Source organism: Symphodus melops (assembly GCF_947650265.1).
Source record: "Symphodus melops genome assembly, chromosome: 4".
Classification (NCBI taxonomy): Eukaryota; Metazoa; Chordata; class Actinopteri; order Labriformes; family Labridae; genus Symphodus; species Symphodus melops.
Genome location: NC_136694.1, coordinates 17,897,056 through 17,922,786, shown reverse-complemented (window position 1 = coordinate 17,922,786; position 25,731 = coordinate 17,897,056). Strand labels below are relative to the sequence as shown.

The window sequence follows — 25,731 nt, the reverse complement described above, 5'->3', positions numbered from 1 at the left end:
TACGGCACATTGATGCACTTTAGGGGCAGGGGACTGTGTGAATGTTTGTTTATGTCGAGTGAGGATTTGTCAAAAGGTTTATGTCATTCCTGGCATCAGTCTCCTGGAGCTTGTACTGGGTGGTCTTTGTCTGGTTGTGTCCGTAAAGAGCTTCGTGTTCACTCTCATTTGTTCCCTATTGATTCCCTAAATTAGGTTGATGAGAGGCCCTCCTATCAGGTGGCATATTAATTGGGTCAGGCTGGATCTTATATGACATCCAAATAATGGCAACCCAAACTCCAACACTAAACCTTTGTCCTCTGGACGCTCTCTGTCACCAATTAGCTTCGCTGTGAATCTGCCTCTTGTCACCTTTGCTGCTCTTACTGTTTTCCAAGAATTATGCTTATGACGTGTGTGTGTGTCCATGTTTGTGTGTGTGTGTGTGTGTGTGTGTGTGTGTGTGTGTGTGTGTGAGCTGTTCAAAGTGTTATAGCAACTTTGGGGAGGTGCTAGCTGGGTCTTCATACACACAGTATATAGCAGTGATATATATATACTGTATATATACATATAGAAACATTGCAAAGTGGCCAACAATGAAAAATTTGCAGTCCTGCTTTGCTCAAATGAGGCAATTCAACAAAATCAGCTAATTCTATTCTCCTGCCGAAGTCCTCTATGCATTTTTTCTTTCAGAGCCGACTATTGTAATGCATTTCTGGCAACAGCAAGAGTAACATCCAAAGTCTGAAATTGATTCAAAATGCTGGTGCTAGGATTTAAAGTGTATGAAGACAAGTGACCACCTTACACCCATCCTTGCCCTTCACTAGCTACCTATGAGTTTAGGAATAGATTTTAAGAACGCATTGCTTGTTTTCAAAGAATTAAATCGACAATTTCCTCTCTATAACTATGATCTACTAACTCTGTGTGCTAGACCGCAGCTTCTTATTTTCCAGGAGGGCGTTACAGGCGGTTCCCAAACTTAACTGGTCAAAAGGTGACCAAGCCTTTGCAGTTCACGTTCCACAGCTGTGGAACAATATGCCTGCAGATCTTAGACAGGAAAACGCATTGTCCTCTTTGAATCTCTTCTTAAAACTCACTTTTTGTATACTTTGTATATTTTGTATACTCTTTCCCCTTTTGTATTGACAAATGTGTTTCATTATGTTCATTTTGGACTGAGGGACTGGTGCTTAAATGAAACATCTCCTGGACATACTTCTGTAAGTCGTATATTGTAACTTTTAAGATAAAATCAGAACTGTACAGAGGACACGTTTCTTTTTGTCACCCATTTCAATCATAATGAGGTTTAGTTGGGTATAATTAGTCGCTAAGGATATAAGCAAGTTGTGTCATCTGTTTGGCACTGAGTGGGAGGTTAACAGCCAGTTATCAGAGCCTTTTTGATTGAGTAAGTAAATAAGCAAGTGCTTAATATTTATGAGGGACTTAAATCTCAACTGGATGGATCAATATTTGTCCCGTGCAGTTCAAATTGTTTGTTGAGAACTTAACTTAAATAAATCAACTATACTCAGTAAGACACAAGCAAGCAACCCCATAAGCTAAATAAATGATTTATTGTACAAAAGAAAAATGACAGTAAATAAACAACAAAGACAAAAATAACAATTGAACAGTTATTCATATGCACAACCATTAAACTACAAAGTTGAGGTGATTTTATTAAACTACACAAAGAAAAGAGGAATGAAGGGGGGAAGTGAGTAAAACATTAGAAGCGGTAAACCTGTCCAAAACATCATAAACGTCAACATTTGGGTAAATATTTACATAGAGATTTCTTACTCTCATATATATATATATGAAAACACTCTCACACATACCAGTATACAAACACTAAAAATTCAAAATGCAACTTCTTGACAAGCCATAAATGTGGGCACAGCTAAATATTATTTTTTTGACCACACATAACCATAACCGCTACCATCTGCCACTCTTTCAATAACTCAATCTGAACCTGAGAGCAACGGGACCCTGTGGTTTACATCTACGCTTTTTGGGGGTGGTTTTGGTGGGGAAAGCAGTTTTTATTGGTAAAATTTTTGCACAGATTAGTTGATGACAAATTTAACAAAAGCAAGGTTTTTAGGAGGCTTCAGTGAGGTAGACAGACTTTGAAATGCATTGAAATTAATATTAATAAATAAAAATTGACCAGTTGAATTACTTCCAACCACTGCCCCTAAATCAGCTTTTCCTCCCTTTGAAATGTTCTAGCATTTTCCTGCAATCACAATAATTACAGCACATGGCATGCCATCCTCTACTTTGGCGAACAATCCCTGGCTACTCCTCCCATTACTTACATGGGTACTTTCACTCAAAATACAAACACAAGGCAAAAACATGTCAAGACAGTCAACATTGGTTAGGTCAGAAGGACGTAGTCTCTCTAAAATGGTAACAGATTAAAGATGGTGGATGGGCCATTTCCAGTTAAAGCATTCTATGTTCATTGATCCAGACACTTATAATACACATGACTTGTCACCCAGAGTGGGCAAGAATGTAAGTCAACATTCCAGATTGGAGAGCAGTGTGTGGGTGTATGGACAGGCCCCCGCTTCAGACAAAAGTCAGGAAAGCATGATGATATCAAAAAAGAAGTGATATCCTTTCTAGTTTATGGTTTATCACCAGAAGCTTGAATAGTTTTTTTCCCTACACTGTACAAGCTTTCTTGTGCTTAGTATAACACAAACAACACTTAACCTCCTCACGCCATGAACGTCCCATAGTGCAAAATTTATTGTTGGTAAGGTAGAGTGCCCCAAAAAAGGCTTTTGTATCCCTTTTTTAATATATACATAAATCATTTATATATAATGTCAGAAGGCTCTCCCTTTATCCAACAGCATAGTGCTTTCGTTTACAACAAATGGATATCTTTGCTTTGACATCCAGGAGACAAAAACAGACTTCAAGCACGCTAATCTACTCAATATTTAAGCACTAACAATACTTTCACCATGATATCATTATTACAGTTGAGGTGGAGGTGCATGGGGTCATTTAGAAAATGCAATTAAATAGGATTTCTAATCTAAAGTCAGTGGTTGAGTAACATTCTCTTGTGGTTCTGGTTCTGTTCTGGTGTTTTATTTCCGGGTAAAGAACTGCTAAAAAAGAACTGCTAAAGCATTTTGCATTGTAATCTTCTTGTCTGAAACTACTCGTGTGATAAGGTTAATTGTGGTAACACGAGGCAGAAGCTACTGCTCTTTCCTAATTTGTGTGTATTTTTTAGTCAGATGTGAATGCTGGTGTAAAAATGTGCTGTTTTCATCTCAACCATGAACTAGGCTACAGAAGAAATAAACCTTTAGCATACTTAGATCTTGTGGTGCAACAGATCACAGATGATCAGTAATCCATTTGGATCACCCCCTACTGTACTCAATAGCACATTTGTCTTGATCTTGATGTAAAACAAATTTACTGCCACAAAATCGCTGTGCAGAACCACAGTGAAAAGTGAGCAGCATGTAGGTCAAAATAGGCAGATATGAAGACAATTTAGTGTTCTTTATATATTTTTACACAAGCTTTCACACAGAGAAGGCTCATAAATGGATGTTTACTTTGTATCAAACAGTGCTCGGACTTTTCTCAGTTCACTCTCACATTGCCTGAATTTATTCAGACAAGCAACAGAGGATGGCTGTGTGACAACAAGCAGTAATTTAACATTCGTAATGTTTTCCTGCAGCTTACTGTAATGTGTGGCTGTAAGTAAGCTAAACAAACTGTTATACAGCGCCATGTTCAGTCAAAAAACTGAACATAGAGTCCCTTAATGCATGCAATGCTGTTGTTTCTTCTAACTCACACAAGTGTGCTGCAGAAGCAGCCAGTGCACTGATACACACACATCTGCTGAATGAATTGTGTGTAAATTTTACTCATCTACATTGTCAAAGCTCATATAAGTAAACACGTTTCTGAAGATAATAGCAAACTTATTAAACACAGTTACTTCTGTTACTTAAGTTTGTAATGAAACAACTATAGTTACTTAAATGATGAAGCTTCATATATTACAGACAGATTTCAGACTGAGCACTTTCTAAATAAAAAGGGAGTTCAGGTTTATCTGACTGCTTGGTATATTATTATTGGAATCATAGCAATGTATATGTACTGAAGACAAGGCATTATCAAGATGTAAGGAATTGCCTGAATGTGCCAGAAAAAAAAGAAGCTCTGTGACACAAATCCGTGACCAAATCTGAACTGTGGGATTTGTGATCCGTTGCACCCATCAATCACTCCTCTACATAGTTTATTTTAGGATATGGATTTTGCTTTCCGTTTGTAATACCATGCTCAGTCCAAGAACAGTGCTTTATGTACTCTGTTACATTGAATGCAAAAGCTGAAGGTGGTAGAGTGTATTTTCCTTTGATATAGAGAAGAAAGGCCCTTTGTCAGGTATTTTGTCATGTCTGCTCCTCCTCCTTTCCCAGGAGTGCATGTCCGTTACAGTACTGTTGTAGACTGAGGTGTGCAAAATAAAACCTAAATCTGTATCATCTCTTGTGATGGAATGGTAGAAATAGCTATTTCAGAGAAATAGTTCAAATAGTATTACTTATTTTCTCCATTTTTCTTTTTGAATTCCACAAGACTTCACATCAAAAAGATCAAAGTAACAGTGAAAGGTTTCGTGGATACTCGAGAATATCACACTAAGGTGTTATACATTAATAGAGGGTTCAGGTTTGGTTTTGGATCTTTCATCTCCTTACATCACTAAAGCACATCTCTAAACATCTGTAAACAACATTTTGGAATTATACTTATATATAACCCTCCTCACATTAGCATGGACTTTGTTCCTTTTTTAAAGTGATGGATTGCAAAAATAATTCTTAAAATGCCCCCTTCAGAAACATTTTCTGGATCAGATCTCATCCTTAAGTCAGTGTCTCCAAGAAATTCAATATTCCAACTCAATTTAGGACTAAATTGTTTCGAATATATTGTAAATGCATCTGTCTTCTCTTAATCCACAGACCTGGACATTTCACAAGGATGCCATTAAAAGAAAACAATATCTTTAAAATCCACGAAACTAAAACGCACTGGATAACAGTTTTAGCTCATTTACTGTTTTCTGAAGCTGCTCCACAAGGACATCCTCTTTTTTATCATTCAAAGTACTGATTTTCCATCACTCAGTCTGCTTTTGATTCCTGTTTCATTTATAGCTTTTTCTTTTACAGTTAGAATCAATTCAATTACTGGAAAAATGGAAACTCAGGGGGATGATTTTGTGGCTGAGCAAAAGTGAAATCTGGTGCAGAGGGGGTGGGTTCTGGTGCCAGGGGTGGGCTCCTTAAGGGTTTTCGGTGGTTTTGATGCGATGGTGGCTATACACAAGTGTGTGTCTCCCAGGGACCTAAGAGCAGCCACATCTATCCACCACCATCCCTGGGATTTTGCCATGAATTATCTGCTGCTTGTCATTGAAGTAAAGCATGTTAATTGGGGACATCTTGGTCGGGGTACAGCAGGGTCCTGCTGAGCCTCGAGGATTTGCATGCTGCACCAGGTGGGTATGTGGATATTTTTGCATGAACATGTACTCGCACTGGCCCGAGCAGTAGTTGGCTTTGTAGCGTTTGGGTGCAATGATCCAGTCCCAGCCGAAAGCTTCAAAGTCCACAGTCAAGGGGTAACGACAACAGCGGGACTCAGTCGAGTGCTCGTCACAGTCCAGGCCAAGGTTTCTCCGAGAACGTTTGGTCGTCTCAAGAACCTTCACTTCCAAGAACGGCTGCTAGAATCAGGGGGAGGAGAGCAGGACAAAGAGAAAGAGGTGGTTATAAGAGAACAACAACATTATTGATACATCAGTAAAGGAAATGATTAAACAAGAAATTAAACATTTTTGCAAATCACACCCAAAGTAAACATCACAGAACATGATCACACAGCCCACTGACACTTCCATTTTGACAACATTTCAGCTTTTAATGGTCCAACATCTCATATAAGGTGGTCAAGAAAATATATTTTCTTTCTTTCTTTCATCTCACAAAGGAGAAATCTACACTCTGCAAAGAGCAAAGATTGCTAACAAAAGTAGCACACTGCACCCTTTCAATAAAAATTGTAAAAAAAATATAGATACAAGAGATATAAATAGCTGAGAGCTGCAGTTTTTAACACAAATGCCCTCAGAATACTGCTAAAAACAAAAACACTGTCATGCACACAGTGCACATAGAGTGAAAAATGCTATTGCACAACGTAACACCATAATAATATTATTGCACAAGGTAGGAGTGAAATTGTTGGGTTTAAGGGTGAGTTAGCCCCTAGTATCATCTAGACAGTGTCTTCATCTTAACTTAAAAAGATGTTACTAACATACCCAAGTTATGAATGTGTTTATGTAACACAGTCACAGTACAAAATTAGAACATATTTTAACACTAATCTTTGAACCCATTTTCTGTCTCCTAATGAGGTCGATATGATATAGGAGTGTCCTGGTGCGGACCAAATATTGAGATTGGTCTGGGAGCTGGAGAGGTGCCAGACAACTTCCTGAGCACTGCCGGGGTGCCCTTGAGCAAGGCATCAAATTCCTCCCCCCACCAGCTCTATCACTCTGACGTCTCTGTCAGTGTATATCCATAGGTTGCTGTTTGTGCATGTGCATATTTCAGCCTGTGTGTAGTATGACCATCAGAGTGTAAACAGAATTTCCTCTCAATCAATAAAGTAAATCTTAATCTTAATTGCAATTTACTGATGTTCACATAAGGTGAACTATTCCCCTGCATTCAGCCAAAACCAACCGAAACTGTGGCCTTGTTGCACCAGCTAGGTGTAAGTTATGTCTTAAATTAAAATGTAAAGTCCAAACTAAACCCTAAAATAGTAAGGTTTTAACCAAAGTTTTGTCATAATTTGGTTGAACCACAGAGACTTAAGGTTCATCTGGACAAGTAAAGTGTAAAGTCCAGACTAACCAAAATATCGTCACAGATGTTTAACTTCCTGCTGATCAGCGAAAGGCATTTTTTAAATACAGTGTTCATTACAGAGCTACCTCTCATGCCTAATTGTCTGAACAGAATAGCGGCTGAGAATAATTTAAGTTAACTACTGTTCAACAACAGCAATCAAATGTTTTTTTAAAATGCAAGTTTCTCAAAAAAAAGTCAAAGTGCTGCTCCAGACATAAAGAGGGGGAAAAGGCGAGAAGGAAGCTTGAAGAGGAGCACTGAGAGTTGCATCATGATTAGGTGATAACAACAGCTAGAGCTTTAATACAACAACTCCATTGTTGGATGGGTGGAATTATCTTCACTTATGGAAAATGACATTGTAATTACAAATCAAATTCTGCAGGATCCATAGAGAATACATTGTCAACCCCAAACAAGCAGTAAAAAGCTGCAGCTTCTTCAGGTCCCCCAGCACCAACTAATAAATTAGTTGCGTTTTCATGTATTTATTTGGACACAATTTGTTGATTATTTGACTTAACTGTCTGAACAACTGACTTTGTCAAATGTTTATTTTGAATTTCACATCTACACAGTACGATGAAATCTGAACAAAGTGCTAACCCTTTAGCAGTATACCCAGTAACTGTAATTTGAACTGAAAACAAAGACATAACTGCTGTTTCTCTGCAAAACCCACCGTGTTTAACTTAATAAATGGATGGATGGATGAGTCTGTGAGCATGGTTCCAAAAGAGTGAAAGTGGATTTTCTAACGTCATGGCTCACTCTGTATTCTCAGCTTGATCTCTGACCCTGGAGGTCATCTTCAGCCTGCCATAACCTTGACCTTTGGGGGCAAAGCAAGCAGATCAAATACTGTACTCCACGTTTGGTTTATAAAGTCAAAGCCAGTGATTCCAGCTGGGCATGAGCACAGTTTTTTAACTTTTAAGTCGCTGGAAATAAGCTGATAGGCCATTGGAAAGAGACCATGTCAACTCAGCTTTTAGGGTTGAGTTGTTTATGAAAAAAAAGGCAGATGATCAGGAAGAAAGAGTTTTGCTCTGTCCATGCTTCTTGTGTTTTGTTTTATTTTGATACACTGGCCTGTTTTTTTTATCTTTAACTTTGTTTTCTTCAAGAATAATATTGCACACCGCTGTGCTCTCAGAGGGCAGCAGTTTATTGGCCAAGACACCAGAGCTGACCTCTGAAATGTGTTGTGAAGATCTGACCCAAATGTCCACTTTGTAAATATTTAGTGTTGCTTAAGCCTGAAGGACTTGCTTAAATAATTCAACAAAGATGCTGTCCCAGTGACTCTGAGACGTCTGTCTAGATAACTGGTTCGCTTTATTGTATCTAACCTTTCAAAAATATTCAGGAATTTTTTTTCTTTTCAATATAAAAAGAACCTGTTATACAGGTTTTTAAATGTTTTTATTATCATTATTTTACAATAATTTCTTTGTAATTTTAGGATTAGGAAACTGGGATGAAATAATGCTCATCAAAATGCTGAGGGTCAGAGCCAAACCTGGGCCACTCATTCGAAGATTGCCTCTGTACATGCCCAGATCACGTTTCATCAGAATTTGTTTGCTATTAAATGAGATGTATAAAGGCTGACTCAAACAAAGTCACTATATTTATTTGAACCAAACCAAACACAGAATAGTCATAGGTGGCATGTTCAGATAGAAGTGTGTTTAAATAAATGTGTGTTTGCTGGTTTAGAAACAAAAATATTTACGTAGTAAGTTTTCTTTTTGTTTAATCAATTGTTTGCGAATAAGTGACTCACTGAAATATATTTACTGGTAAGTATGAACCCTTTTTGTTCCCAGACGTCTTCAATAATCACTTGAAAAAGCATCCAGCCATTATCTTTACCGCTTTTCCCGCTCGGTGTTGTGGGGGGGGGTGCAACCAATCCCAGCTGTCGTTTGGCGAGAGGCGGGGTACACCCTGGACTGTTTAACAGTCAATCACAAGGCTGACATAGAGGCAGAATCCCAGGGCTGACAGCCGGAGTACCTGGAGAGAACCCACGCATGCACAGGGAGAACATGCAAACTCCATACGGAGAGGCTCCTGTTTGATTCAAACCAGGAACCTCCTTGCTGTGTCAGGGCCAACCCCTGCACCACCATGCAGCCCTTGAAAAAGCATATCAAACTACATTTTTGACTTTTTTCAACATATATCTTGAAGGATAGAATCCCAGCTTTCAAAAGCCCACCCTTTTTTATGCTTGTGGCTGTCAAGTCATGTTTTTATGTGTTCTATTACGAAGTGACGTAACTTTGTGGTTCAGGCTGTGAGAATAGAAGAAGCTTTGGAGACTGATGAAACCCTTTGGTTGTTTAACACTTGTGTATGTGCGAACTGAGCTAACCCTAGCTTTTGGTATTTTGTTTTTTGGTATTGGTTTTATGTTTATGCATTATCTGTCACTTAGTCATTTAGGATCAATGCCATCTGATTTTTTTTAGAGTGACTATAGGTTTCATTGAAGTTTAGTTTAAAAATCCAAATTTATCTTCATTTTTTCATTATTATCATTTTGGCTGACCTTCTTGGATTTAAATATGAATTGGCATTTGCATAAATTTGATCTTTAATGAAAGTGCTCCCCGCCCCTCCCACCCCCACCCTAACCCCTGCAACCCCCTACTACCCCAGGGACAGGTCTGAGGGTCCTTACCAGCCCCTCCTCCCCAGGTCGCAGCGAGGTAACTGCCAGGTCATTGCCGCTCTCGTCGAAGGCGTTGATGTCGATTCCCCAGTTGGTGTGAGGCTGTTTGAACCAGTTCTGCAACACATGCTTAAAGTCAATACTCTGCCAGTGGCCCACCCGGGAGTTTAGCTCGATTTTCAGAGAGCGGATGCGGATGTGTCGGCTGCCTTGTTCCGTGACAGGCTTCAACCGCAGGATCTGCAGATAGACGGTGGAGGTCTGCTGTAGCGGCCGGAGGTACACCCACAGCTGGGCCTTCAGCACCTTGGTGAACATCAATTTAGGGCTGAACTTGAAGAAGCAACAGCTCGGCTTCCCGTTCACCTGCACCAGGGGCTCCGCTGTGGGAAAGACAACAGTTTCATTTATATTTGGAAAACAAAGGATATTGTATGCATTTGTCATTGAGATTATTATCATCCAAATACAGGCACACATGAAGCTTTCAGACCTCTAGAACCACAAACAACCCTGAACCAGGCTTCAGAAATACGAACACAAATAAAAAAGAAAAACAAAATACACTAAAGAAACACATCATGACACACATTGATTATTATTAGGTGCAATCTTTCCCCCATAACTGAGAGGGATCCTTTGTATAGAACAAAGTGATAATACATGAATATTCTCCCTAAGGAGAACCACAGAATCTAACATATTTCACTTTGCAGTTATTTTAAGTGTCTATACAGAAACTGTTTGACACATCTTACAAAGATTTATGCAAAGCACAAAGTTCTTTCTCTTTTAAATACAAACAAAAAACACTACTGTATATTCTCCAAGAAAAAAAGACCACTATGAAGTTAGGTACAGTAGTTGTATGTATTGAACGCAAAACACACACACACACACACACACACACACACCGAACACACACAAACACACACAGACGCACACACACACTGGGAGCTTTGGGTACATTTTTTGCTTTGATTCAACATCAAACGTTTGACACCGCAGGATAGTGTGATTTAACTAAGAAGGCCTTTGAAGGTGGTTGTTTTTACAGAGATTCTCCTGCCAGAGACTCTGACAGAACTTCACATCTTCTGATGACATGCAGCTATATTCTGATAAAAAACCTAATGAATAAACCATGGAGGATTGTACACATTTTGTAGCTCAGTGATGCTTGCTTTTTAGATGTGAGTCCAAGTTTTATGTTCATGGCAAAAATGAATGAACCAGACAGAGCAATAAACATAGTTTTTTACAACATCATGTTTTAAAAAAATAATTAAACTGACTCAAAGCATTGCTTGTTTGCTGTATTTCTGTTAAATGTAGCCACATCTGAATGATGGCTGTTAGTTATCCTATGTGCACACAAGTCTTTCTGTGAAGATAAATTTGTGATAACATCAAAGTTGGACAAACATTTGCATATTAAAACAAGGATCAGTAATGGTGGCCAGTGGCCAGATGGTAACCTTAGATCCCCTGGGTCAATCATAATGAAATGGTCTACCTCTGCATTAGAACTTGAAACATTAAACAGCATATGAAGTTTTGTTGATGCAGATAAAAGGTTATTTCAGATAAACAGAAGGTGTCCTTTAAAACAGGCAGATTTATTCCTGCCATGATTTTTGGCTGTGCTGTTTCTGTGATTTGCACCACATGCCAAATCTGCACATGGTTCATTTACATAGACCTCTATTTTATATAATGACATCCATCCATTGCATTCATACATTCATTTCCATCTAAAGTGTTCATTTATTAAGGGAAATTTATTCTGCATCTATCTGGCATAATAATGTGCAGATCCAGTACAATAGAATATCTAATATGTCCATTTTCTCTCAGCAAATTTGACATGATTTGAGCAGATAAACTGTCGTTTTCTGTCATTTATCTTATGAAGAGGATGATTGTTGTTGTTTCTCCTCTATAAAAAAAGGCAGATAAAAAAGTGTAGGATAGACCTGTCAGTCATTCCCAAATCTGGGGTTGCTCAGGCAACCTCAAAATGCTTCCTGGGTCAAAAGGTTATTTTGCACCTCAGCCTAGTTAAGAAATGGGATCAGGGGTCAAAACCGTCAGCTCCTTTACATCTCAGGGGTGCTGGGGAGGGGCTGCCCTTATAGCCAGATTGAGTTTGAAGGTCAAGGTCGATCCTATGGTCATGGTAATATGTCTTTCTTCACAACGTGCCTTTTTTAAAAGCAAATAATCATTTCAAATCTCAGCTACACAACAGCTCCCGTTTGTTTTGGTTTTGATTAGGGAGGAGATTCTCCAGCCAATCGTGTTTTGTTTATCAAAACTCCATTGACCAGGAGAACACACAGCAATGGGCTGTCTTTCTTCCTTTTTTCCTTTTACACCAAATTTCTTTTGTAATTCAATTATGTTCATGGCTAGAGGAATATGAATTCACTGAGGTACAGATGGACTATCCATTAGAAGAGTGCAGGGTGAACATTGAATAAGGGCCAAACCAGGGACAGACGTGGTCCTTCAGCCCATATTTCCAGGCCCAGTCATTAGTGAGTGTAAATTATATAGTGTCTCACGCTGGACAAACAATATGTCAATGTTCCTTTTGGTGGGTTGCTGAGGTCACAGCAATTAACGTGGGTGTTGTTGTGTTTGCTCATCAGCACAAAACTGGGAAAGAATGATTCTGCAGTTTGCTTCGGGTTTACTTGTGATAACTACTTTTTGTTATGTCCTGCAGATGGAGGACACACACCAGCTCTTCCTCTGCAATCTTTTTGTTATTACTTTTGTTGAGTTCTTGGAAAAACAAACAAAACAATTTAAAAGAAACACAACTGCAGAAATAAAATAGTTCAGTTTCTAGAACATAGTTTGTTTCTCTTGAGGAGTAATCTGAGAAGAATGAGGTAGTTCTGGACCACGGTTATTAAACACACATGTACAGCATATGAGCTGCGTCATGTTAAACAATGAAAGCATTGATAGGTGAAATCAATTTGTGCCTTTATAGATCCTGTAAGAGCCTGCACCTTAATTACAGCCCCCATCTTGGCAAAGTGGTATGTGTAAAAAGGGTAAAGCTAGCTTGTAAAGATCAAAAACCCAATGGGACATTTAATCCTACGAACTTTGTGAGCACAGTTTTTACTGCAAGACGTTTTTTAATGGTTTAATTTCCTGGGCAATTTGCACAGTTATAATTTAGTTCAATGTTTCAATACTACACACAGAATTTGAATTCTGAGTTTTGCATCAGCACCACCTACTGGAGCAATAACAGGTCTCTGCTCGACCAAACAGATGACGAAGAAGAAAATAGTTCCTTGATAGTAAAGAATTCCTTTTATCAAAAACCAGTAAAATCCAAGTTTAAACCAGACAGAGGCTGTATTTTTCCAAAGGAAACAGGCTTGTTTGCTTTCCCTCCTCATGTTTCTAGCCTACTTCATTATTACAGCAGCTTATTTCCCTGTGGTATAATTGCAGCATATGCAGCACATGAATTTTACTGCCAGCACACAGCAGGCTTGCAGGTGAGCCTATCAAACATCTGGTGGACTCCCTGGGTACCTGTATCCCATAGTTAGCCCATAGTTTCCTATATGTGTATGTGCGAGGAGAACTATAGACTATAAGGGTTTATTCACACCGCCAGCTGTCCATTTTAATATGACCATAGCCTGTTTAAAAGTTTAATGCCTTTAATAACCTGTATGCAATAATGTTATTGAAGGGTGAAGAACAATGAGCTCCTTAAACTGTTGGAAACAGATGGAGAGGGGGAGTTTAGGTGTAGTTATACAGGGAATAGTTAACATATGTTACCTGTGAGGGTGCTTTAATGTAAGCAGTATGGGTACAAACTGAACAAGTCTCGTCATAGAATTTGAAAAAAAGGCTTCGACTCTTTCTGTAAAAGACTCTACAATCTGGATTTCTAACATCCAACCATATGATATCAACTGGATAAAATACATAAGAAAGCTCACAAGAACATTTTGTGCTTCTAACGACAAAAAAAAATCCCCAAAATAAATCAAACTACTTTCTCCATTTCCTTAGCCAAACTATTAAGACACAGTCATGTGAGTATGGTTCTCCAGATCAGGTGAAAATCTTGCAGCTAAAATATGATGGAGAGAGAAATGGTCACTTATGGTTAATGTCCAAATGCATCATAGTATGAACCCAGATAGGCGTTGCATTTGCATATATATCTATATTTTCTTTACTTAATGGGAAATGCAAATGTGCCATTTTGTGGTTAGTGTGTGTTTGGGATCCTTCATGTTGAATAAATGTGACTCTAGGGTATCCCCATGCACCTTGGCATATTAATCATCGTGACACGTTCACGACCCTTCTAATAAGACAGGGGCCACAGTGCGCCCCTCAAACATCCCATCCCACCCCAGCCCCGCTCCCTCTTTGTCTCTCGGCCAGTCCCAAGGGACAAGGAGTAGGGTGGTGGGGGAGGCCTGGCTCGAGCTGGGATGCAGGAGGAGGGGGTGTGTGTGTGAAGTTAGACCCCCTCATTCAGAAGCCCTCCCCTGGGACTAGGCAGGCACAAGACTCCTATTAGGACTGAGCACAGTAGCCCCCCAGGAGCAACAAAAGACATCTCCTAATGCTCCCTGTTCTAGCTCGGTGAACACATGGAAACATGCAAACACACATAAACACACAACATCCATGAGCTCAGAACTGAAAGTCTTCAGCCAACACACTCACAGCTCATTCTTTTCAGTGTTCGGGTTGTAAATGTTTGTAAAACAAGAGGGACGTCTGTGGGACTTCTCCAGCAGCCCTGAGTATGAAAAGAGCGAGCATGCAGTGAACTGCAATAAGGTGGACAGCTGGACAGCAGGAAGCATGCTGGGGTCTCAATGCTTGTGTTTGTGTGCATCCACACATGCATGCAAGACGTTAATGTCAGGGGACAATGTGATGCTGTGTTTTCAGGAGTCAAAACCAAAATTTGACGTTTTGTGTTATTGAGTATCTCTTAAGTATATCTGAACTTAGTATTTTAAGATTCGTTCTTTATTCAAAATCAAGCGTGCAATACTCTTATTTTGTACCCATTACATGAAATCAACTAATCATAATGATCATATACCTGTAATACTTGTAAAAGCAAGATAACCAAAGCTTTTTGGAAAGGGAGTAGTTAGAAGCAACAAAATAAGATGGAGATCAGGCTGCACTTGCATCACTTACACAGCCCAAAATATTGCATGTTAAAAATTCAGTGTTGATTCAGAGGGAAATTATTTGTATTTCTTATTATTGGGCATTATAAAAATAGAGCTGCATCTTGACTGTTCTTTTTTGTTTACCTGATTCAACATAGCAGTGAACCTCTCGTGAGATTTCAGAAAGAAAAAAAAAGCCCAGAGGCAAAAGGCGTCTGCAGGGACTTGGCAGAGTGTTAAATGAAGTAAGAAAAACAACACTTGAAAAGTGATTGTTCAAATGGTCTTAAACGCAATAATAAATATTTTGATGATATAAGTTTGGAGCTCATGTAGTTGTAACATATATGTTAAATGTGATTATCAGGCTGACTAGCTGACAGCTATGGTTTCAACAACAATGCAGGTCTTTTACCAATTGCAACCTTACTAATTGTCTATTTTAATAAATACATCAACCCAAAATATAAACCTCTGTAGGAAAATTTCCACAATACAAAATTAATTAGTTTATTTTTTTTCAGACATGTAAAATAAAAATAAAACCGAGAGAAGAAAGAGAGAGAAAAAAAGGAGACAGAAAAAACTGGGGGAAAAAAACTATGAACGACATAATACAGAAGAAGCTCTTAAATACTTCATCAATTTACATGTCTGAAAAGGAGTTCGAAGAAGTCTAAACTTATGAAAGAAACTTGGACAAAGTTTGGTTTAGTGCGTTTGTTATTTAACATCACTCAGTTAGACAAATATGTTCTTTTTACAAACTTTAAATAAACCTCACGTCACATACCAAAAGTAACCAGCACTTCACAACTTGCTGCGTAGAAGAAATAGCACAACATTTTTTTGCTTGAATAGAGAAAAAGAAATGTATCTTTATCCACAGTTAGTTTCAGGGTGTCTGAAACAAAGCTTCCTCCATGAGCAGAAGAGTCAACATTACTGCATGACATTTGACCTTCTCAAGACACAGTATGCACATTTGACTTTCAAATGTGGTCAACCTCCTTGAATGTCATCTTTCTGTTAATAAGTTAATACATAGTTATTGTAGTCATACAGAGTTTTTCTTTTTGATCTAAACAGCTGTATCCATCGCTTGATTCATTTTCATTATACCTTTTCATTTCTTGAATTATTCTGACTGCTTTATAGCTTGCGTTACCCTCAGTGACTGTAGACACCAACAACAACATTGATTTGGTGTCCATGTCATCATTGCCTAGCGTAACTGCCATTGCCAAGAAATAACCACTGTACAGCAACTTCACATATCTCAACAAGTATTTTATTATGCAGGTACACATATGGCCATGTGATACTGCCCAGATATAACTTTGATTATTCTCTTCTGTTCATCTTGAATCATAGACTACATAACACATGTAGGAAACTCTGGTAGCAGTTTGATTATCATCATATCCATTATAACTTTCAGAATGTAGAAAACCATTCACTTTATCTCTAAAAAAACGGTTCAAATGAATGACCTCAATTTGATTTGTATTCAAAACCATCATGTGCATCTATACCAAAATAAATTGACAAAACTGACTCCAGTCACTGGATGACGTGTGAGTTACCATTCGACAGATGCGGGGCTCTCTATTAAAGCTTTCTGGAGGTATGTGATCTGCACAGTTGTTGTTTTAATTTTAAAAAGTAAGGATATGACGTCTAGGTCCAGCCAGAAGTTGGCTTTGTTGAAGTTATCTTTTTTACAGAGAGGAGTGAAATATAATAAACGTAGACTGGATTGGTACTCTGTATACCAATATTTATATATAGAGCGAAGTGATTGGTATCGGTTTTAAGAATGGAAAATCAGTATCATCTTTACTTTGAGCAAATGAAGAAATAAACAAACAAACACGCATATAGTTACAGTGTGGCATGATAAATTATGATGATAAAAAATAAAACCCTGAAGCCCCCGAAACCATTCAGAATCCCAGCCAAAAGTTTTCACTGAAGACAAAGTTTGTGTGACCACATTGTGCCAGGAAGATTTTCAGCAAAACTGCATCCTCATTCTTGCTCAGAATCTCTAAGCAACATAAAAATATGTATAGTTCTCTCCGTGAGCTTCTCTTCATCCCTCTGTGTTGTCTATTATATTAATCAAGCTTTCCCCCCGAAGAAATAACGTTGACTATGGATATTTTTCTCTTCCATAATTAACTTCCTGGGCTGATGTGGGTACAGCAGGCAGATATACAACCACGGGTGATAAATGCAACAAGAAGATGCTGTCCTCTGTGGCATAGAGGAGGCTTATTAAATTTTAATGCAGATAATCATGAGGTAATCCACTGTTAATTGTGCTTCTTTCCGACCCAGTGGCTCTCTCCTGGGATCCGGCATTATGCCCATGCAGCATTTCCTTTGCCTAAATGCCTCTTAGATTTAATGGACTCCTCCATAAACTGATCCTCAGCAGCTCCTCACACACGACCACACAGAGCCTGAACGCATCCATCAACAATAATCCCCTCAATGATCTCCATTTTATCTTCTCACTCCTCCTTGTCACTCATGTCACTACACAGGGCTTAATTACTGGTGTGAAGTAATTATTTCCTTTATTAGTGAAACGCAACATCTGTTTCAGGTCTTTTTAATTGTACCTATAAAACCCTTCCATGATTTCTGTCCCTTTAGGATAGGAACGAGCTGCTTGTTGCTCCCTGTGGGCTCACTCCCTTCATCCCCTCCACCCCCCTCCAAATCTGCAGCCAGAGCCACCATGTACCTAACTCCATCACACTCTTTGAAAAAAAGCAACGAGAGTAACGAGGATATAAAAACAAATGATCATTTCTTAAATGACACTAAAATAATACTGCAAGTCATGCCTAATGTTGACATTAATGCAGTTTTGTGTTTGCAGTGTTTCATTTTTGGTAAAGCATGCATTTAATTTCAAAGCATCATATTCCCAAATAAGAGAAGAACAGAGCAACAACTGCAGGGACAAGTGAACGGGAGCGTGGGAACAGGGGAAGGAGTGAGATTCCTGAGGTCCGGGGGAAATTTTGTCCCAGTATTAATAGACTTGGTCCCTTTGAAATTTTATTAGCCATAAAGTTGACAGTACGTTGTGCATTTTCAACAGACCTTTCTTTCTTACATTTGTACTCCTTTTTAAACACACCAGTCTTGCCCCATGGCTTCCAAACAAATCAACACCAAAGTTTACCTTTCCCTTAACTGATGCAGGCAACTACACAGGGATAACAGGTGTCATCGTCAAACTGAGACCTCCATGGAATAAATAAATCTATAAAAACCTCACATAGTCATCAACTTCCAGCAAACACTGGCCACTGAGCTGAAGACAGTCCAACTTCTGCTTCTCTGTCCTTTTAGCGCTCTCCCTCTTAATTTTTATGGTTCCTGCAGCTTCAGGAAATGACCCTTTTATAGGGTCAACACTATAAAAGCCTTGTTTTTTTGTGGGAGTGGTTGTTGGATGAGTGTGTGTGCGTGTGCGTGTGTGTGTGTGTGTGTGTGTGTGTGTGTGTGTGTGTGTGTTGTGGGGGATAAGTGTTCAAGTTACTACCGGTCCGTCTTTGCTGTCAAAGAAAGAGACCCGATGAGGTTAATAGTCTCCCCTTCCAATATATCACATAGCTGTGAACTCTGTGACCCTTTTTGTCAATAGGAGAACTTTTCTCTGGAGTGTGTGTGACTGTGTGTGCCATCATCCTCAAGTGTCTACACAAGTGTGCACATGTGGAATTCTTTTGTAGACTGTATACATGTGTGTGCATTTTCATGTATTAAAGAGTTGTGCTAGCTCCTGCTTTAACTGAATGTGTTTCAACATTACAAATCTACAATTCACTCCAAAACAATGTGTAGCATCAGAGAACAAGTACAACAAAGGAAAAAATCTAGAAAAAAGGAAACAATGTCTGTAAGTGCAAACGATCAGCTTCATGTCCGATTAGACACACGGGTGTTGACAGGCAAAGCACAACATTGACGGCAGTTCTTAAAAGCTCTAACCAGAATAGAAACCATCTTAAAAGTCATCATTATCAAACAAAACCATTGTCATAATCATCATCGGTAATATCGAAACGATCATCATCATTATCATTACTGATCACATATCAGTAGCTGCACTGAACTTCCAATCCTTGACTCACTGATTCCTAATGGACAGAATGAAAGTTTTGACGATACCTGAGTGTCTATAGAAAGGATTCAGGTTTGATTCAGTTAAGGTCTAAAGCTGAGTTTCCACTCCTCCGGCTGTGTTTTTATTGGAAATAGCCACTGATTCTGCATTGTTTTGGACACACCGTTGTGTGTGTTTATCTGAATACATTTTAACTGTGAATAATAGCTTGAAGGGAGGGAAACGACGTGTTGCTCTCTGTTTGACTCTCTATAATTGGAAAATCTCAAAAGCATTTAAATGTCACTGAAAAAATATCACTCAAAGGACAAGATGATCATAAATACTAAAACTTTTGACACAAAAACTGCTATACCTAGTCCACAGTCGACAGAGGTACTTTGACATGTTCTGGAAGAAACGGTTGTCAGAATCAGATATTGCTGGATTACATAATCAAACAGATGAATAGTAATTAGACTGCATCAAAACATAAACAGAGACACCGAGAGAAGGAAAGGAGGAGAGGGTCTGTGATGGCAGAGGGAGGTCTGCTCTAAATATCTTGGACAGGTGACAAATAGGAGAATAGTGGGGGCAAATCCTCACCCCATCTTGGCAAAACAATCTCAGGTCCAAGAAACTCACTTAGCACATACACTTAGACAGTTACAAACATGAATTAAACAATACACTCACAGTTTAACATACATGTTTACGCAACTAGATTTATTGATAACAGTTCATTCAGAAAGCTGCACTACCAAATGACCCTGTTAAACTATTCGAAACTGATTCACATTTTAATGCCTGAACAGCGAGCAGAGCGGTTACCTTCACAACACATGGCATTGTGGGAGATGTTTTAGTGCCGCACTCTGATATAAATAGCTGTACTTTTCCATGAAATTTCATAGTAATTAGAGACCAGGAAGCATGGACCCTCTCAACCCCCACTGCGGCACCCACGTACCTTGAGTGAATACTAAGAAGCAACTCTGGCACAGGTCCAGTTCAGTATGTACTGTGTGAACCCACATGGCCCATCAAAGGCAGCGTGCACCATCGTGAAAAGGGTGATCGGGTTCGAGGTGTGCAGGGAATAGTGTTTGAAGTCCTCCTTCTATCACAGACAGAAAAAAGGCACTTTTAATCCTGTGGGATCACCAAGGCGCCACAGGCAAAAAGAGATGCACTCATTCTCTCAACTCTTCCATGAGTACTGGAGAAAGATGAGGAAGGAGAGGAGAGAAGAGGGGGCTATCGAGAGGAAGGTGGGGATGGAGGGAGAGGGTGAGAGTGGGAACAAGCAGATGATAAAATCTGCAGCTGACGTGGGCAGATGAGGCAAACACAAGGAGGAAGTGCTGTAACATGACAGATCCTGTACAGTGTCAGTCATTAGCTCTTCCAAGGGTTGGTACAATATGTAACTAGTCAACATCAGGCATAATAGCCTATTCTAGCTTTAGGGGGTATCAAATCACTTTGCATGCTGTAAATATGTATCTAAGTGGTTGTGTCCATGCATGGGAATCAAAAGGTATTGTTGATTTCCCTTTAAATGTTTTATGTGAATATAGACAATATTTTTCCTGTATGTAAAGGTGAACAAGAAATTAAATAATATAGGATTGATCTGGACATCAGAGACATGTCAGTGAGGTATTACAGAAAACCTGTTTATGGAAACCTCTTTAAGATCGACACAGAGGGAGACAGGGACCAATAACATAGATCAAAGAATTTAAAGCACCGACATACATGGTTGTTTAGTGGAACAGCTTCTAAAAATAACTACCATATGAAATGAATGTTTTACCGCCACACCTCCTTACTTCTCCTACAAAAACATATGACATCAGCTGTGCATCATTCTCCTTCAGAATAAACTGAACTCAATGCTCCCACAGCAAAAGTAAAAATAAATAAATAAATAAAAGACAGCTCTCAGAGGAGGCTATTCTTTTCACACAAATATGAGACTTTCAAGTGGGACAAAAACGTATGGATAAGAACTTCAAAGGAGTGGTGAAGAATAAAAAATGAAGGTAAATTAAATTGGATCTTTATTTTCTTCAGGTCCGGTAATAGGACAGGTGGAGATAGATAGATAGATAGATAGATAGATAGATAGATAGATAGATAGATAGATAGATAGATAGATAGATAGATAGATAGATAGATAGATAGATAGATAGATAGATAGATAGATAGATAGATAGATAGATAGATAGATAGATAGATAGATAGATAGATAGATAGATAGATAGATAGATAGATAGATAGATAGATAGATAGATAGATGTGTCAGATGTCTCCTGCACACAGGTTTATCTTTGTTCCCTCATGGAGAAAACTGGTTATTTGTGTGTTTTATCTGTCGTGTGCAGAATATATTACGTGTGTAAATGTTGTTGAACCCCGCGATTCGCTTGGAGAAGGTCACACACTCCCCTCGACCCTAAGTGATTCGGGGTCTTTGTGTAACTCGTGGTGGAAAAAAAACGAGCTGCGCCCATAAACTTCGCATTTAAAAGGCAAGTGCGGCCGAGGGGGCCGCTGCATGAGGGGAACAATAGCAGCTTTTTGGACACACTTTTTCTCACTGCGTTGAACAGCAGGGAAACCGGTAGAGGCTCCTATAAAAGAGCGATGGAGCACAGCTGCCGGGGTTCAACAGTAATTTTATAAAATGTCTCTGAGGGGGCCTGCCTGTGGTTTAGGCCTATCAACGGATTTATGAGAAACTATAAGATGGAGCAAATTGTTGGTCATTAATAAAGAGAAAGCATAACAACACAATGCAGAGCATTTAAGCAAAACTTAATAAATAAATGATATACAAAAAAAAAAAAAAAGAAAAAAAAAAGAAAGTGATGCAACTACATTAGCATTAATAATGCACACTGACATTCGAGTTCATTAACTTTCTGTCACACACAAAATCATCTAAAAGAGGGAAAGTTTGACAGCAGGTGGACTGAGCAGTTCAGTAGCAGCCCTCCCTCCTCCTCCTCATCATCATCGTGAAACAAAAGTTCATCAGGCCATATTGAAGCTGTCTTTCGCAGAGTGACGAGCCTCTTTGAGCAGCTGATTATTGATTGATCAGCTTCACACATTATCGCTCGACTCTTTTGACAGCCGCAGCTGACCACACTCTTCTGTCTAATATCCGTAGACTTACATAGTGGAACCCCAATCTGAATGTAAATACGAGGTTAAGACACTGACCATGCACGCAATAAAGGCCTGTGTCACTTGAACCTCTCTGCTCCAGCTATTACGCGCATGACGCATTTGTAGCCAATATTGTTGGGTTGTAAAAACTATTACTCACGCTCAGAGGCCATGGTGATTACGGACTCCGTGGTGGCGTGGTACTCATCCTCCTCCATGAACTCATCCTGGGACGATGCGTCCCCTTGGAAGTCGTGATGGTCCAGCAGCTGCTGGAGCGGAGGCGCCTTGGGGAGCAGCTGATTGACCACCTCCCGGCTGATGTTGGGCGCTTGCTTCAGACGCAACTTGCTCAGGATCTGTGACTTTATGGTCTCCAGCCTCAGCACTTTGCTCTGCTCCCTCCAAACGCAGGCAGAGCACTCGTGGGAACCGGCGTCCTCGTCCAGCAGGGACAGCCCGGCATCCGTGGGTGCCTCGCTGGGAGAGGGCAGCAGCAGATTGGGCTCATCGCTCCCCGACTGTCCCAGAGACACGAGCACCATCAAGCAAAATAAGAAGTTGTACCTCGGCATTACGACGCGTGGAAAACAGGCAATGCAACTTTTTTTTTGTTTCTTTTGCCTCTCTGTTTTCGCTTTATTCTGTTATATCCTCTCTCTCGGATATGCTTTGCTTCTTGAGTTATCCTACAAAAGGTACGCAATCATTGACATGCATCTAATCCAATACGATCACCCCGTTTTTGCCTTCTTGAAGCAGGAGATTTTGCAATAAATTAAAAAACGAAAAAGTAGGTCCCAGTGTGTCTCGGTGCAGGCTGTTTTTGACTGAAGGTTAACAAATTATCTGTGTGCATAGTCCGATTACATGTAATATAATGGTTGGTTTGGGGGTTCGTCTGTACAATTTAGTCCATGAGGTGTGTAAGTGTGCAGAAGTGTCACTGAAAAATGTGCAAGTGCGGTCAAAAAGGGGCTCTTTATATATCTCAGCTGCCCGGTGTCGTAATCCGTCTCCATTGGCTAAGATTGCAACAAAAGGCTTTTAGGTCTGTCACCAAGTCAAGAGGGACAGAGCGGAGGGAGGGTCGCGCGCTGTTATGAGAGTATAATTGTTTTTACAGTGCAATCTCATATCATATGAAGCCTAATTAGGTTAATATGATGATGACATATACTTGCTACGACTCTGCGCATATTTTATGATGTATGACTGATTTATTATGGTTTAAGTAGAAAAAAGCTTTAAATATTTTTGAGTTCCCCACAATATTTAAAAAATAAAAAACAAATCTGATATCTGTGATACATGTTTAGAATAAAGCCACGTCATATTGTGCATTAGGAGCTACATGGTTACATGCAGATTAAAGAAGTTGCAGAAGTATCTGTGTGAACCAGTAAATATACTGACAGTAAATGGCTAAAAATGACAAATGTTGTTTAATGGAGCCCTCATACTTTTGTATTAATGTGAAATATAGCATGCTACCCTGAAAGATTGATTACCGCATTAAAGCATGCAGCTGAAGCATGTCTGCATACTCTGCTTTTATGCATACAGACTGTTTAATCAGTTTGAATGCGTAAAGGCCAAAATTCATAGAAGGAAAGGCAGCGTAACCTTAGGACAACATTTGAAGTTGGTCTCGATGAATTACCCACTTTGTTGACTTTTGTTGAAACGTTTCATCGCTGAACCTTATTTAAGTCAGACTGTGTTTTGATAAAAAAAAAAAGAAAGAAAAAAACCCCCATGAACAAACACTGTTTTCATTGTTACCAGTGTGTTCGTTGAAATGTGTGATGTTGATGGTACCGACATGAAGATGAACACATTGTACTATATAAAGAAATTAGTTGTCTTCTTGGTCAGGTGTAACTGACTCACCAGTGTACTCTGCTGGAGTAAAACACAACTGCAGCTGCTAAACAAAACAGTTACTAGAGTTCATGTATTTCATACTGTAATTCACTCCTTATTGTAGCATGATCTTGTAAATCCAGACCATCTGGGTTGAATAGTTTAAAATTGATGTTGCTTCTGTTTCTCACACTTTCTTTCTTTTTTTGTCTTGCCAACAATAATTGTCAGCATCAGTTCTAGTGGATTCTCTAAACCACAAGACACCATGTCTGAGCGACAACAATCACTTCATGGTTCCCATCATGACTGTAGACTACTCAACTTAAAAACCATCAAGAGAGTCCTGAAGGGATCCTTTCCTGCTCTATATTTGTAGTTTATGCAGATGAGGCAACATTTACTGACCAACACTATGACTTCTGGGGGTGGCAGTAGCTCAGTCCGTAGGGACTTGGGTTGGGAACCTGAGGGTCACAGTTCAAGTCTTGGTGCGGACCAAATCTGGAAATGTGTCTGGTAGCTGGAGCTACTTCCTGAGCACTGCCAGGGTGCCCTTGAGCAAGGCACCAAATTCCCCCAGTTATTATTTAGTATTAGTATTTGATCAGTGCCACGCAGCATCAATCTTCTCATTTAAGTAAGACTCTTCTTTATTGTCTGACAGTTGCAGTTGACAGAACTTAATCAATACAATTAAAATACAAGCTCATTCTTAATATTATTTTTTTTGCACTGTTATCCACCCGATAATGTTTGCTGAACACATAAAGAAATGGTTCTTACATGCTCTGTGGGACATTCCTTATTAACCCATACATTAAACTGTGTCACACGACATCTCTGTCTCTGATTTGATGCACACAATAACTGGTGAAATTAGTTTGCAAGGGGTCTGTTGTGTGTAAAGTCAGATTTTTATTGACTTATCTGTGGAACAGAACTGGGACCCTTCTGATTAGTGTGATTTACAAATAGGGAAACAACGACTTACAATATCTTCATCATCTTCTTCCCTGAAAGGAAAGTCATATGCTTTAGTTATGCATGTTTCCGTTGATAGTAACATTGTATTGCTGGGTGTTGACCTGCCATGATTAACAACAGAAGTGTTTTTTCAGCAGTCCACCTGTTTGAGATGTGATGAGGTTGCAATCGATGAAGGAGAATAATGTATGATCAGTCAAATGTCAGCTTTTAAAAGGCCTAATACAGGAGGCAATGTGAATAGTAGCTACCTAAATGTATTTTAAAAGTGCTGTTAGGATTAGGCTTATTTACATAACTTAGAACGTATGGTAGCCTTCAGATAATGTGGCTTGTTAAGTCCAAAATTATATATAATGAAAATTAGAAAATTAGCATTAAGAAGAAGTTGAAAATAAGACAATAGAAACACTAAAGCAAAACCAAAGGTCTCATTTGCCCTAAATTACAGAACATGAAGCCTACAGTGGACTAAACAAGTCTGAAAGCACACCTGAAAACACCTGGATGGTCCTGGTCGTCTCTTGAGTGTCAGGGTCAGAGACTTAATGTGCGCCATGTTAAGTATTTAAACGTGAAAACAAAGTAGAATTATTTTACAACAAAACCCATCACACTGTCAGAAATAACTAGTCTGTGTCGTGGCTGGTCTTTTACTCCTCTTTTAGAGTAGGCGGAGTGAGGACGTTT

The 25,731-nt window shown here is 39.2% G+C and overlaps 1 protein-coding gene across 3 annotated transcripts; it reads right to left on the bottom strand.

The window, feature by feature from the left end:
- Positions 1 to 1,567: 1,567 nt before the first annotated feature.
- On the bottom strand, positions 1,568 to 25,703 carry LOC306821940 (growth/differentiation factor 11-like). 3 transcript variants are annotated; one of them, XM_079340592.1, is made up of 4 exons: positions 25,535 to 25,703; positions 22,349 to 22,709; positions 9,697 to 10,070; positions 1,568 to 5,806 (listed from the first exon to the last, which is right to left on the bottom strand). In XM_079340592.1, exons 1-4 carry the CDS (start codon positions 25,598 to 25,600, stop codon positions 5,426 to 5,428), a joined length of 1,182 nt encoding a protein of 393 aa, XP_079196718.1. In that variant the 5' UTR covers positions 25,601 to 25,703; the 3' UTR covers positions 1,568 to 5,425. The 3 variants fall into 3 exon arrangements, with proteins under 3 accessions (XP_079196718.1, XP_079196719.1, XP_079196720.1); XM_079340593.1 differs by having other exon boundaries at positions 1,568 to 5,803; XM_079340594.1 differs by lacking the exon at positions 25,535 to 25,703 and having other exon boundaries at positions 1,568 to 5,803; positions 22,349 to 23,214.
- Between the last annotated feature and the right edge of the window lie 28 nt (positions 25,704 to 25,731).

Coding starts and splice junctions, on each gene's coding strand:
- LOC306821940 (XM_079340592.1), bottom strand. CDS start 25,600: ATGGCGCACATTAAGTCTCTGACCCTGACACTCAAGAGACGACCAGGA. Junction 22,710..25,534: donor GACCATCCAGGTGTTTTCAG/GTGTGCTTTCAG, acceptor TCTCTGGGACAG/TCGGGGAGCGATGAGCCCAA. Junction 5,807..9,696: donor GACCTGGGGAGGAGGGGCTG/GTAAGGACCCTC, acceptor CCCTGATTCTAG/CAGCCGTTCTTGGAAGTGAA.